The 15,560-nt window shown below is 40.6% G+C and overlaps 1 protein-coding gene across 1 annotated transcript; it reads right to left on the bottom strand.

The window, feature by feature from the left end:
• Positions 1-14,173: 14,173 nt before the first annotated feature.
• Positions 14,174-14,728, bottom strand: LOC149149975 (uncharacterized). Its single transcript, XM_089442645.1, has one exon. It carries the CDS (start codon positions 14,726-14,728, stop codon positions 14,174-14,176), a length of 555 nt encoding a protein of 184 aa, XP_089298771.1.
• Between the last annotated feature and the right edge of the window lie 832 nt (positions 14,729-15,560).

The raw sequence follows: 15,560 nt of genomic DNA on the forward strand, positions 1-15,560 counted from the left end.
CCTCCCGTGTGCAGTAGGTGAGATGCATCCCTGTTTCCCTATGTTACAGGTGCGATGATCAGGTAAGACTGTTTCTCCCTCCAAATTTTGGTTTTTTCTTCACTGTCTTTAGCTTTATTCAGGAGTTTTGTTGTCTGTGATCAGTAGACCATTGTTGAAACCTCCTTCCTTTGCATTATTCAGCCTCCATTGTACAAAGAATTGTGAATGTTTTATGTATTTTTCGCCATTTACAGTTCTCCTAAGTTTACAAAATAGTAGCTTAATCAAACTATCGTCTTTTGATTTGAAAGTGTTGCAAGTGTCGTTTTCAGTCAAAGAAAAGAATCCTCCTCTTTTTGATAGTCAATTACACTATTACTCTTGTATTTGATCTGAATTAATAGTATTTCAAGTGTCAAAAGAAGTTTTCAATTCAAAATCACAAAGTGGTCTTCCTTTCATTTTTTGAAAAGAAAATCATTTGTGTTGTCGCTTTGAAAGAAGAGATAACTCAGATTTGTATTTAGCATTCTTTTTTTCATTCACAAATTAAGAAAGTGGAAAACAAATACATGCATGTGCATTTGCATTTAGACTGCTTTTTGATTTTGATTTAGGACAGTGTATCTAGTGTGTGCTCTCTGCTCTATGTTGAAAGGATTTTTGTTCTCTTTCCTTAGTAGCTAGGATTTTCATTGCCAAAAGAAAAGTAAATGACTGTTTATCATCTTAGATTGCATATTTAGGAGTTGTATATCTACATCACACGGTGAACCTTAAAGGCAAACTTCTAAAGAAATATCAATTGTAAAATAAATTCAATGAACATAAAAATGGTTTAGAACCTAACGCACAACATCTAGAAGTCTAGGCTAGAGACGTATTCCGGCATCGTAAAGCCTGGTAACTGACGCTTTCATCATAAGTTGGGTGATTCCTCCTCTTTGAGATGACAAGTGCCAGTACGGACTTGTGCTCCCACGTATCGTCGAGTATATATTGGGAGACCACAATAGGCTATATCCTTTATCCTTAGGAAGCTGTATCTGCTGCCCTATCGATCGCAATGCACTAAACATAACATTTGGGAAGATTGACTGCCATACCGTAAAAAGTATTCTGTAGTTTTGCGATTGATTCAGTAATCCCTCTGTCTAGATTTCCAGAGTAGTCTCTTTTGTTCATTTTCAGACTCCTTAAAAGAAAAGGTCCATCTGAGCACTTTTCACTTCAGGCTCATTAAAAATCAAAGGGGACTAGAGTCATATTTAGCTTTTTCTCGAATCTTAAAAATTGAAAAAGAAAGTTGCGTCAAAGCGTCATAAAATTTATTTTAATCAGAATAACATCATTGTTCCTCGTTGATCTTAGGCTAAGGAAATGGAGCCCACCAATCAAGGATTTCCCCTTGGGGTAAATCCTAGTCCTTTCTCCTCTTGGGGAGATGTTGGTGCATCTCATATGGCCACATTGTCGCTTCTAGGACTGACAATCGGCCTACCAATATGGCTATTCTTGACCTCTGTCATTCAAAGCACCATGATTCCTGAGCAATTAAATCAGCAACTAGATGATACTAGAGTTACCCCACAACCTTCTACTTCATTTGTTTCTCCCTCTCCTTCTTCCTCTTCGCTTGGTGAAGCTAGTAAAACTAAGAACCAAGTTACTGAGAAGAAGAAGAAAGGGAAGGAGAAGAAGAAGAAGAAGCCAATGGAAAAAAGGGGCAACCATGCATCGTCTAGCGAAAATCCACACCTGCACCATCCAAACCTAAATCTCCATGTGTCATCTGCAAAGGGAACGACTATCATCGAGATTTTCCTTGCATCCCACAGATCTTAAGGGACTGGTCTCCCTGCTTGGACAATTCAGTGTCGTCAACCTCTGACGATCATGTTGAGAGTACACCATCAACTAGTGAAAATGAAATCACCAGACAAAAAGGAAGATCTAAAATTTCTTGTAGACTATGTGAAGGTGATCATGCCATCCACCGTTTTCCCTTTTTAGATGAAGCTAAAAGAGTCTTGGATAACCGTCCTGCTTCACCATGTTGTAGCCAGCAACAACCCCCCTTCTCATTTAGTGTTATTCGTAATACTAAATGTGTGGGGACCCTTAGTTATAAAATCCAAGAAAATCAAAGTAGTGCTTAAATTTCATTTCCACAAATAAAGTTACCATCATAAGCCTAGGAAGCTCCTTGGAAACTCTTAAAATCTAAACTTTATGATAAGGTAAAAATCTTTAACTAGCAAAAATCGCATCGCAAAAAGATAGCGGGATGCCACCTTACAAGCACAATTCCAACATTTGCGATAATGAACAAATATCGCGTTGCATTCAGCATAGCTTACATGAAACACTTCAAAATCTGCCGATATGCGATGACGTCAATCGGAAGATCGCATCTCGCAAGAAACAGGTTAACAAAATTTGCCATACATAACACTCCTGCGATCTGAGATATTGCGATATCACGATTTCGCAATAAGGAAATGTTGCAACATCATGCTAGATCAATGTTGTGATGTTGTGTTTTTGTGATTCTGTGATTTTGTGACGTTGCGATCTACGATGTTGCGAAGCAAATCGCAAAATCTCTCCATCGCAGATCTTTCGGGCACGTTATTCAAGAAAAGTATTTTCCATAAGCTGACACATGGTCATGCGCTTTAAATGCTAATAAAGGAGTTAGTTGTCAGTTATTAACAAAATATGGGTGCTTGCTTTTCAAAGAATCATTTCATGTAAGGTGGTGTATTCGGTATGTCTACGACATTTAAAACTTTCCCATCACCCTTCCTTGTCATTCATTTCTACTTCACTTGTGAATTGCAGGAACAGAGAACAGAGAACGATACAAAGCAATATGAAGGTTGAAATGGGAAATAAAAGCAAAACCCCGAGCTCCGAAGAAAAGGAAATGGCGCCTTTGTATATAGACACGGCTTGTAACAGAGACGTGGGAATAGCTATGTGGGAAGGCATGTATAATCCGCTCGAAGAGAAGAATCCCAGAGTAATGGAAGTTACTACTATTGCAGGCTCACAGAGTCCTTCTGAAGCATCCCTAACAGAGCTGGCTTGCTCATTCTTACATCGGATAGCAGCAAGGCCAAAAATCCTCCCATACACGAACATGGTCAAGTGGATACTGGATAGCGCAGAAATCAGAAACAGACAGTTCAAAATTCATGGTCAAGGACTCATCAGTTCATTCGCTGCGCAGGATTTAAAGCTCATGTGTCATCTTCCGAAGCCACGGGCAACTTATAACAAGTAATTTATGGAGAAATTTGTAAAGGAAAATCAGGACTTGGCAGAAACCACCAAAGACTGGTCCAGGAGAGACGAACCGCTGAAGGAATATAAACACGGTATGTACAGTACTGGTTCCCTTACCTCCCCATATTGCTTTGCTGCTGCCATGCTCTTAGAATATTTGGAATGCCAAATATCAACAAATTTTCATTTGAATGGCTACCATTATTGGATGTTGTCACAAATTCCACTATTGTAGATTGGGCCAAAATTTTATCCGATAACCTAGTCACAGCCATTGTTAATTACCGGTCCAAAAGAGCTGCGACTCAGAGAATTTATCCTCCTTTTTACCTATCTGCATATATAATGGATTCGATATGTTATGTTTCTAAGTTTCCTGTTATGGGTTGGAAGTGGACAACTCAAGACCCCTTACCCATCCTTGTCTATCATAAAGAGTTGTGGGACTCTCAGTTCACTCCATACTTCTACCAGATTTGTCATGGAATTATGTTGCCCTTGTATAGAAAGTTGTATGATAAAGACCCCCCGAGGTGCTCGCCTGAAGCAGAAGTAGACATCCTCCCTGTCGCAAGATGGTTCGGGGAGGAATTGTTTAGTTATGTCAGGGTATTTGGAAGTTCTACACCCCCTCATGTCCTACCTTTATATATCCCTGATAAACTCTTAGCTCGAGAGATTGCCTATCAAACTTATGGGGAAGGTGGTCTAACTAAATATTTAAACGACAAAAAGAAGGCTATATGGCCACAGTTTCCTGTAGCCTGTAGGGCATTTTCGCTATTTGATGTAGGCCACGCATTCACAGAAGTTAAGAATATGACGTGTTTACAGCTATTCAAATTTTCGGGAAGACCATTTGACCCTAATGGGGTTGCCCAGAATTTCACAACTACAGTCAAGATAAAGGTGTTCTCTGGAGAAAAGGATTTATTTGATGATATATTCCAACAGAAAAGCACACATGAAGAAATTTTGCACATAGCCCAATTGCAATTATCTCCAGAAGAATTCCAAAAATTCAAAATATACAGGGAAAGAAGGTTAGCCAGTATTCCTCTAGAGAAACTACGCCTACCCTCAAGGGAACCAACTCCAAGTGTTAGTCTTAGTGGGAGTTCAAGCACTAATGGATCTAAATCCAAGTCTGAAAAAGAAATGTCTGAACACTCTAAAATATCCGGAAATGAATAGGATAAGAGCAAAGGGTCATTAAAGGATACTGCCCAGTCAATGGAACTTCTACATCAGCAGGTTATTGCCTCCCCGCAAAGAGATCCTCCCCCTCTCATCATTCAAGCACCACCAGTCATAACCGAATTAGACAAAGAATGGGAAACCTTCAATGACTTGATAAATCTTGAAGGACAAGCCATAAAAACACCTGTGAGAAATGCACAGGTAGCAAAAGAAGTAGTCACAAGAACAGTCAACGATATCTCAGACATGGAGCATATTCCTGTTGCCCCATCCTCTGAGCTTATACTCAATATAAAAGAAATTCCCCCTCTCGATATATTTTATAGCCCACAACACAAAGCAGTGGTAAGAAGATAGAGGAAGAAAAGGAAATTGGAAAACACGCTCTCTCAAGACGCAGAACAATTAGACGTCTTGTGGAAAGATCCCACTGGCAATCCTACTGAAAATCTCACCAAACTATCTCAGATCACAGGAGCATACGCCTCTGTGACTATTGATAAATCATCTGAGGTACAGCAGTTGCTAAAAGAAAGGGAAGACTAGATACAAGTACTGCAACAACAGTTGCAACAAGCTAACACCAATAATGAAGTACAGAAATAGCTTGACAGGTTGCAAGAGGACTTCCAGCAAATGCAGATAGGATATCAGAAAAGTTTGGATGAGAAAGGAAAGCAGATACAGGATTTACAGGAGATGCACAAAGACAACCCTAAACTTACAGAGTTTATTACGGAGTCCATTTCCTTGAATGAACAATTACTACAACAGCAAGAAGCGTTGGGCCAAAAGATATCACAGTGGAGTTATTATTGTGAAATTAGTGATAAAATCACTAACCAAGTGGTAGATTTACGAAGTGACTATGATCTAATTGATAAACGGGTGACTAAATATTTGGCTTGGCAAGAAAAAGATGAGGGAAAAAGAGCAGGTGCACCAAAGATAAATGAGAACCATAAAGAAATACTCTTTAACAAATGGGACGAGCAAATTAGGGAGGCAGAACAAGTGGTAGAAAGAGCAGCCATGGCAGCAAGCAGTCTTATTGATTGTGTAAATGAAAATTTGCAGAGGGAAAATTTGATCGCAGAGACCAATCCAGGATATTTACTGAACGCACATCAACTAGAGGGAGATTGGAAACAGAGAGCACAAGAAAAGGCAAAAGCAATTCAAGGACTAAGCAAGTTAAATTGGGATTATTACTAGGCATACTTGGTGAAGCCACATAGCCAGTGGATGAATGTTAAGTGTATCATAAATGCAGCTGAAAAAATAGCACCAGCTCTTGTCGATTCTATTTTCTCAGCTTGGCTAAAAGCAGAAGTCATCCAGCCAACTCTCCTTAAATAGATGTTGCATACGTGCGATTTCAAAGACCAAATACAGAAGTAGTTTAATTTTAAGTTCAATTTTAGCTTTAATTTTGTTTTATTTTTCTGAAAATAGGACGGTCATTTAAACCGAGTCCTGAATTTTTGTAATAATTTATTTTTATTTTTAGTTAGTAGTATTTAAACCCTTCTCATGCATTTAGAGAGGGGTCCAGAAATTTGTCAAAAACTTGTCCTCAGAACATGCACTTTTGCACCCTCCGAGGAGGTTTTGATGAATGAATGGAACAGGATATGTTGATGTTTGAATTTAATATCTGCTACTGATGTTGCACTTCTGTACTCTTAGTGGATGTTAGATCAAGAGGAGATAAATCATTGTTGCTTGAAGCTCATGAGTAGGACTAGTTATAAATGGTACTTTTATCTCTTAACCATTTCTGCTTGTGTGTTAAACTGATATACAGTTTTAGTTTTTTATATATATTACTGCATGAATGCCTGAGTTATCATTGGCACTTTTGTACGGTGATAGCTATTTATTTATGCTTAATGTATGAATATCTCATTATGCGATATGTTTTCCACAACTATTTCGTCTAACTTTTTATGCGAAGTGGTTTATCCTTATTGATTTCTTATCTCATAATAGCTGAATGATCTTTATTACCAGTTGTTATCTGAAATCTTTTTAGATCGCATAATAGAAGAATTACACCTCGGGTTAGTATAGACTTAGATGTTGTTGCTTATTAGAATACAATAGCATAGCATTAGATTAAAGTTAGAATTAGAATATCTTAATTAGGAACTGTTAGATCAGGAACATCAAATTCTACAGACACACTCATAAATTGGGAAACTGGTCCCATATCCCCAGTCGAACCCGCTATACCAAATGGATAAGGAGCTGCCAACCAAGGTCTGGACCGAGCAGGTATCCCCCTTGTTGTAGACCCGATTTTCAGGGTTTCAACATATTTGGCACTAGGAGGGCTTGAAACATGTTGTCTTTTGGATTTTGTTTTCAATTTTAACATTTGAATTACGATGGCCTCTCTTAAACTTCCAATTTGGAGTTGCATCCATGTACATGCATCTTCCAACACTCCACCCGAAGTGGTAAGACTCTTTTCTCAGGTAAAATTCAATTGTAAGAGAAATTCTTCTGCTTTTAATCATGCCCTTCAATTTATTCAAAATGTTTCAAATTCAAATTTTCAAGGAATTGATGAAGGCATTTTATGTAGAATTTTTACTCTCACATTTGTAGTAGAAGCTAGAAACTGGTGTAGAACCCTTCTGGTTGCCTCAATTCACAGCTGGGATCAATTTTTCACGATTTTCATTTGTAAATTTTATTGCTATGACTATGATCAGGTATATGATGAAATTTAGTATCTACGAAAAGAAGATGAGTCTGTTAGAGATTTTAATATTCGATTTCATTTGAATTGTTTGAAATTTGATGTTGAAAATGAACCCATAAGTCAAGAATCACTAGATTGTGTTGATCATAATTATTCTCTTCCTCCGATTCTCGATCCATATGAAATGAGTCTAAGCTTTGTTCAATTCCCTTCTAACATAAATGAGAAATCCAATTTGGATGTGCAAATAAATTCTGATGAAGAAGTTTCCCTAAGCTTAGAGGATATTTCTGATCAAACACAAGGAGACAAAAGCAGCAATTTTGGAAGAAAGGTCGCGTTGGAATCTGAAAGCAACTTTGAGGCAAATTCAGAAAATATGATCACAACTCATCAAATGCAAATGCCAAGGTTAGAACAGCAAAGTAATCTTCTTACAAAAAACATGAGCACACAAAGGTATGATCTAAAACCTGAAATCTACGATCAACATAATGCACAAGAATTCTCAAAAAGAGATATTTCTAAATGCATTATTTCAGAGTCACATTTTTCTCTTTATCCTGATATTTTTAATGATGGTAATTTTTCCCCTCTCAGTATTAATGATATTTCAGAAAATACAGAGGTTGATCTAAATGAATCACCATTAAGTTTTTTTCAAGATAGAGAAGCAATTATAGAACATTATTTTTCTATTAGTGAACATTAAAGGCTTGTCCCTCCTTGTTTGAATATACTGGATGAAACTGAAGGTAAATCTAGAGAATTTTGTGAAGTCATTTATGATAATTACTTTGACATTGAAGATGTTGATTTATCTCGAGAGAATCATCAGAAACTTCAAATAACATCTGAGAATGAGAGGTATTTTAATTCAGAAATCATTTCAACCGATCCTCATTCTAAAGCAGCAAACCATCTGCATGATTTCACTATCCAAGAAAGTATTCCAGTCTACGATTCATATCATGATCAAGCTTTCACACTTGTTCAAAATCATAATTTGCTTTCTAATTCACAAGATGGAATTCAAAATTACTCGAATTCCATAATTCTGGCCAATCCTTGAAAAAGAGAAAATATTTCAAAATGATCTCAATTGTGCTATAACACTAGTTGTATAGATAGTCATTTCATTCTATTCCGTTTACACCCATTTTGTATAAAATCAGATTTAGTTTTAGATTTTAATTTTCAGACTTTTGATATATTACGCTGGCATATTGAGGACCTTACTATCAGACATTCAATTAATGTATTGCCCTGTTGGAAAATTGAAGTTTTTCAAAACCATGAGAAGCTAGATCAATTTCAATAAATGTCAATGTTTTATCAAAAGCTTCCATCCTATCCAAGTCAATATCAACAAAAGGATGTATTTTCAGAAATCTGCCAGCAATTCAATTTAATTGATAATTTTCCTTTGAAAGATTTCCATCCATTCTTCATTGACATATTTAAAGAAATATATTTGGAAACTTTTCTTTCACCAAAAAGTGTCAAAAAATTAACTTTCACACATAACATTAATAATATGTTACAGGCTGTTAAATCCAAAAATTCATATCTTCAATCTGGTATGTCATCTCTTTCCTTGAACGTTTATCAATCCTTAATAGAAATCCATCCAAATTTCTATGATCCAATAGGTATTCAATTGGAAAGAAAATTTCATAAGAAGGAGATTTCAAGTAAAATTCTAACAATAGTTGTACATTCTAATTCCACATTTAATGTTCTCAGTTCAACAAGAACTTTAGTTCTAGTACTAATATTTGAAATGTATATATGTGCAGGAATAAAAATGAGAGAATGGTTACACTAGAAATATGACTATACCTAGTCAATTTCATGTATATAGTTAAAATAGGAGTAGAATTAATTTAGTTAGTTTGTTATATTGATAGTTTATTTTTAACAGTCTGTAGGTAAAAATAAAGGAAGTAATTAGCCCTCTTCATATCATATAAATATCCAATGGAATAGTTACCTCTCATCTGCTTTCAATATATCTTCCATAATAAAATCTGATGTCGTTAGTTACATTAGGCATTTACAAATGAGATACCAATTCTCTTTCAGATTTTGATTTTTCTCTTGTATAAATAGCAAATATTTTGGAAAATTGATCTTTATTTTTTTTTTCTCAGTAAGACTATGCTAGGAAATTATATTATGTACAAAATAACATTACATGCAGTGAAACTAGTTTCCCATGGCCATTTGTGGCACTGTGGGTTGGCAGCTTGCTTTAGCATTTAGATGTGTTCAGGCTGCCTCAAGATTCATAAGAAAATGTCTTTTAACTTTGACAATGCCCTCGCAGGAGCTGTGACTCAAAATACTATCCTCGCAAGGGCGACCGTGGACAAGTGCATACGCCCAGAAAATACATGCTAACTGAAACCAAAACAGAGAGAGACCTGCAGACAGACTACTAGACCCATATGAAAACATATATTTTATCCCAAGCATAGAAAGAAACCGAGACAGAAGACCTCAGAACAGGACCTGGACAAAAAGAAGGATGGTGGCGCCCATGTCTGCTACTCCTCTGGTTCCAATTCCTCTGGATCCATTTCCACAATCGGGACCCATCCATATTCTCTCGGAGGTTCTGCTCGAACTTCTCCCGCTCTGGACGTGGACGCCTCCTGCGTCTGAGCTTGGACGGGGGCCTTCCCAGTCGCGTCTCTCGCTTGTTCCTCAGCCTTGCCCATTTGGTCCTCAGAGGGCAATTCGCTGCTACTCGATCCAGCATTGTCCTCCTCCGCATTTCTGATGAAGAGGACTGAAATGTGGGCACTGAGACTTCCCAAATTAAAGACTGCGGTGCCAAATGCTGGAAGCTCTGGCCGTCCTTCACTTGGGTTGCCAGAATCCAAGAATTGAGTTGTTTGCAGGTGAGGAGTACCTGCTCTTCTAAAACAATAGCAACAACAACAATGGTGGTGGGCATCCTCTGCTGGAGGGCGAGAGGAGCTTCCACGCCTGCATGGTTGCCGCTCTCTCGTTCTGGCCATGTTGACAATGGGTTTGGCTGCTCGAAACAGAGCTTCCAATGCAATATCCCAACTCTTAACACCTGCAGATGGCGCTTTGCTATCTCCCCCTTGCGATACAGAGAATTTACAGTCCTTAGCGTCTGCCTGGAGGCAGAGAATGTCCCTGCACGACGGCGCAGCGAGCTTGTCTTGCTGAGAATGGCGCAACTCCACTCCTTCCCCCATCTTAAACTCATCATCTGGCTCTTGAAACCTGAGCGCCATGAATGCGCTCTGCCCTCACAGCCTTCCTCCATAAATGCGATTAAGGCATTTGAACGGAAAGCTCTTCATTTAAGCCTGCGGCGGCGTCCCTTACCTCCCTCCACGCGCTGGCTCGTGGCAACACCTGCTGGCCATGTGGCCTAGCATTTATTCCTGTGCTAACACCCGCATCCGGGTGGCTTGCATCTTTTTGGATGAGACAGTTGAATTCCTGTGCTTGTTGGTTGTTTGGAATGATATCCATGGATCCTGAGCGGATTACCTGATCATTTTCAACCCCTACATTGGCTAATAGATCCGCAATCTTGTTGCCTTCTCTTCTTATGTGATTGAAAGAGATGGCTCTGTTGTTTCTGAGATATTGCTCCATGCTGTTTAGCCTAGCTTCTAGTCTCCAACTAGGGGCGATTTTCCTGGCTTGGGATCCATTCTGCAAGTGTATGGCTATGTTGATGAGCAGCTGAGAATCCCCTTCCACAATCAAGGGTTGAAGATTGAGCTTTTCCGCTTGTAGGAGACCTTGCCAGAGGCCTTCTAGTTCGGCAGAATTGTCAGTATCCCATCCCATATTTCCAAAATAGATTTGCAGGGGAGTGCCAGCATGGTCCCTCAGAATTCCTCCGAATCCAGCAGCTCCTGGATTGCCCTTGGAAGCCCCATCGAAGTTGAGTTTGAAAGAATTGATGGGGGGGAATTTCCAGTAGCTGTTATATATGCTGTTGTTATTGGAAGTTTGCTGCTTGTAGTCTTCTTGTGGTAGTTGCAGCTGCCAATTGTCGAGGATGTTTCTCTCATTGTCCGTTGAGGGGTGATCTTCCTTCGACCAAGTTCTGAGCATCATGGTTTCTTTGAGATTTCCTTGGAGTCTGTGCCAGATTTCCTCAATGTGGGAGCTTGCATTTTTGAAGATGCGCTTGTTTCGTTCCTTCCATATGTTCCATAAGATTAGGCCCGGAATGATTCTCCATAGGTGGTTGAGGATTTCACAGTTGTAGGGGATTTTTGGCCATTGCCTGAGGTTGTTGATGATGTCATCATCGGCTATGCATCTTTTCTGGCATCTGAAGCTTACTTTTTCCCAAATCTGTGTGGCTAGGGGACAGGTAGCTAGAAGGTGCTGGAGAGTTTCTTCATATTGAAAGAAGTTGTGACATATGGAAGGGCCTTGAAAGCCTCTTCTCCTAAGTCTATCCCAAGTGAGGATTTTTTTATGCCCTACGAGCCAGAGAAAGTAGGATATTTTGGGCCAAGGCCCGAGATCCCATAGATTACTCCATAAGGAATCGGTCGAAGGAGGGAAATTGCTAACCAGATTGTAGGCTTCTGCTGTTGTGTAATTTCCCTTGGGTAGATACCCCCATCTTAAAATGTCATGGCCTTCATGGTATCGAATTCTTCGCTTTCTTAGTTCTTCCCCTAGGTCTTCCATCTCTTTGCTGGTTGCATTGGTGAGAATGTGATTACTGTGTTTCCATTTCCTGTATCCTTGTTCCCCTTCCTATGTCTAGAAAACATGGATTTTGTCCCTTAGTTGTTCCTGTCTGTTTGGGATTAGAGTTGGAGGAAGAGTACTAGTTAGCCTGGGTAATTGGTTCCAGGCGTCAAACCAAAATCTTGCTAGTTTTCCATTCCTTATCTCCCAGAAGCCGTGCTGTTGGATTAGGTGATAGTGCTGCTTGGCGGCATTCCAGATTAAATACCCCTTCTCAGTGGGCGTGAACCTAATGAGTTCTTTTGGAGGTCTGTGGTTAGCATACTTGGCTGTCCAAATTTTGACGAAAGGCTTTTCAGGGCTTGTGATCCATTGCCACCAGATCTTGGCATTCATGATTGTGTTATTGTGCTCTGGGTCCTGAAGTCCAATGCCGCCCTTGCCTTTTGGCATGCATACCGTGGACCATTTAACCAGAGCCCATTTGCAATTTGTAGCTGAGCTGCCCCAGAGAAAATCACGTTGTAGGCTTCTGATTCTCTTTATGACCCATTTGGGTGCTGCAAGAACTGAAAAAAGATAGAGGGGCATGGATTGAAGGATTGATTTGATAAGCACTACCCGACTGGCAAGGTTAAGGGATCTGAATGTCCAGAGGTTAAGGCGGGACTCCAGCTTTTCGAGGAGGGCGTTCCAAGCAGGAAGTTTTAAGGTGGAAGCAGTGAGGGGAGCGCCTAGATATTTGGAGGGCAGCGAGGCTGCAGGGATGCCCAGAATGCGAGTGATGGCAGATTTGACCTGAGGTGGGGTGTGGAAGAAAAAAATCTGCGACTTGGAGTTGTTGATATGAGTTCCAGAAGCTTCAGCGAAGTCGTTGAGGAGGGATTTGAAATGAGATGCTTCCTGGGTAGAGGGATAACCATAAATCATAGTATCATCAACAAATTGTTGATGAGAGGTGGCAGGGGTGTTGTGAACCGAGATTCCCTTAAGTTGATGGCAGTGGAGGGCATGTTTTATGTGTCTACCAAGACCCTCCGCCATCAGAACAAAGAGGAAGGGGGATAAGGGATCACCTTGCCTAATACCACGAGAGGGCTTGAAGGGGCAGGAGGGGATGCCATTTATCAGGATGGATAAGTGAGTGGAGGTGATTAGGTTCATAATCCAGCGAATCCACATGAGATCAAATCCAAAAGCTTTTAACATATGCTGAATGTAAGACCAACTGAGCTTATCAAAGGCTTTAGAGAGATCCAGTTTAATAATCATACCTGCCTGCTTAGAGTGCTTGAGAGAGTGGATAATCTCATGCGTGAGGAGGATGCCATCCATTATTTGTCGCCCTTCCACGTACCCTGACTGTTCGGGAGATATAAGCAGAGTTAAGAGGGGCTTCAATCTGTTGGCTATGACTTTTGTTATAACTTTGTAGACGACATTGCAGAGGGCAATCAGCCTGAACTTGTCAGGAGTGATGGAGTTCTCCTCTTTGGGGATGAGAGTGATAAAAGTGGAGTTTAGGGAGGGGAGGAGCCAGCGCATGGTCCTGGATTCCTCAACAATCTGCCATACCTCCAATTTTATCAGGTCCCAAAAGGCATGGAAGAATGTGGTAGTAAATCCATCAGGGCCTGGGGCCTTACCTTCTTTGAGCTGGGCCATTGCATCATCGACCTCCTGAGGAAGAATGGGACTCATCAGCAGTTTGTTATGATCCTCCGATATAATTTTTGGCACATTTCTGATTATCTTTTCAATAGCTGGTTGCCTATCATTTGCTGGTTCCTGATGGACTAGTTGGAAATGGTCCAGGAGTGCTTCTTCAATTTCTGCATGCGATTCGACTCTTTCCCCAGTCGGTTTTTGGATGAAGGGTATGGAGTTGTGCATCCTTCTCTGCACCGTGGTTCTGTGGAAAAATTTGGTGTTGCGTTCCCCCTCCTTCAGCCACCTGACCCTTGATTTTTGCCTCCAGTAGATTTCCTCCTGCTTCCTTCTTTCTTCAATCTGACTGTTAATAAGTCTCTCTTGGTTCAGGGTGGACTCTGTGTGACCCTCTGTAATTACTTTTTGTTGGACAAGTGCCAACTCTTGTTGCAGATCTTGTTGTGCCTTAAATATGTTGCCAAAGGTTTCCCTGTTCCATTTTTTTAGCTGATTTTTTAGGTGCCTTAGCTTTTGTTGGAATTGGTACATCCGCGCACCTTCCAGTGGGAGGAAAGAGGCCCAGGTCGTTTTGACGAAATCCTTGAATGCAGGGTGAGACAACTAGAAACTTTCAAATCAGAAGGGTCTTTTTGTCTGATCCCCGGGTCTCCTCCATTGAAGAGCTATTGGCCAGTGATCCGACCCCGAATGAGCGAGAATTTTCGCTGAGAGGTCTCTGCCAAGGTGCACCGAGTTATCAGAGATTAGAAATCGGTCTAATTTGGAGGCGATTTGGGAGTTTCCAGCTCTGCGATTGCTCCACGTAAAGGTACCATTGCAAAATTGCATGTCGATGAGGGAAGTTGCTTGGATAAAGTCTTTGAAGTGTGCAGCGTCCGGCTCCAATCTGTATCTTCCGCTGATCTTCTCCTCGCTGCTGGTGATCATATTAAAGTCCCCTGCCATTATCCATAGGGGGTGATTTCTGTTATTGCCGAGGACTTCAATAGTGTCAAGGAGCCTAATTCCGCTGCCTGGATCTTGCGGAAAATAGACATTAGTTAGGTTGCCATGAATGTTAGTTCCCAGGATGTGGAAGACAGCTTGAATATGGTGGTGAGAGGCGTGAAAATCCGTGAGGGTTACCGCCTGAGAGTTCCATGCTATGGCTAGCCCTCCTGAGGCTCCCATGGCATCTACAGCAACCGAACGACAGCCTGGCCAAGCCTTGGAAAGTATATTTTCTAGGGTAGAACTGTTACATTTTGTTTCCTGGAGAAAGCACATCTGTGGCTTTTCCATTTTTATCATGTTCTTTAACATTCTTAGTTTTCCGGGGCTGTTAAGCCCTCTTAGATTCCAGGATACGAGCTTCATGGATCAACTACTATTGGAGGGCCTGTAGTACTTCGTTAACTTTGCATATCTGCCTGAATCAACCAGGATTTTTCCTACCTCGATAGTTCGCTGGAGATCTGTCTTCCGTCCTCTCTTTTTGGAGTCTTTTGGGCGCAGGTGGCTGTCCCAATGACTGCCTGGTTGTATCCCAAGTTGGTGTTGATGATAGGCTCTTGAGATAACCATTTCGAGCTTATCAAGTTGAAGCTCTGAGATTGATTCATATGCCCTTTTTTTGCATGCTGCTTCTAGCTCCAGAATGTCTAAACCGTTGAGATCTATGCTCTCTGGTTCTTCGTCCATTTTCCTCACGTGTTCGCTTTCTTCTCTGTTGATTTCTGGGTCTTGGTAAACATCCTCCTTTCCATCAACTTCCATGTTCTTGTTAGACTGCTCGGGATCTTTACTGAGGGTGGAAGGGGAAGCGATGGGGTCAGGGGATTTGGAAGATGGATCAATGGAGGACGGGTGGGAAGGAGAAGGGGGGCGCGAGGGGATGGGATCAGAGGTGAGGGGTTTATCTTCAGAGGTTTCGGCAAGCACATCAAAGTTGTTCTTGGATGCAACATTGGGGGGCTTGTTTGGCTGGGGTTTTGGTCCATTTTGGGGCTTCTTATGCGAGCGT

Source organism: Pinus tabuliformis, chromosome 9 (genome assembly GCF_031772625.1).
Source record: "Pinus tabuliformis cultivar Carrire ecotype Pingquan chromosome 9, CPIR1, whole genome shotgun sequence".
Lineage (NCBI taxonomy): Eukaryota > Viridiplantae > Streptophyta > Pinopsida > Pinales > Pinaceae > Pinus > Pinus tabuliformis.

Coding starts and splice junctions, on each gene's coding strand:
- LOC149149975 (XM_089442645.1), bottom strand. CDS start 14,728: ATGGGAGCCTCAGGAGGGCTAGCCATAGCATGGAACTCTCAGGCGGTA.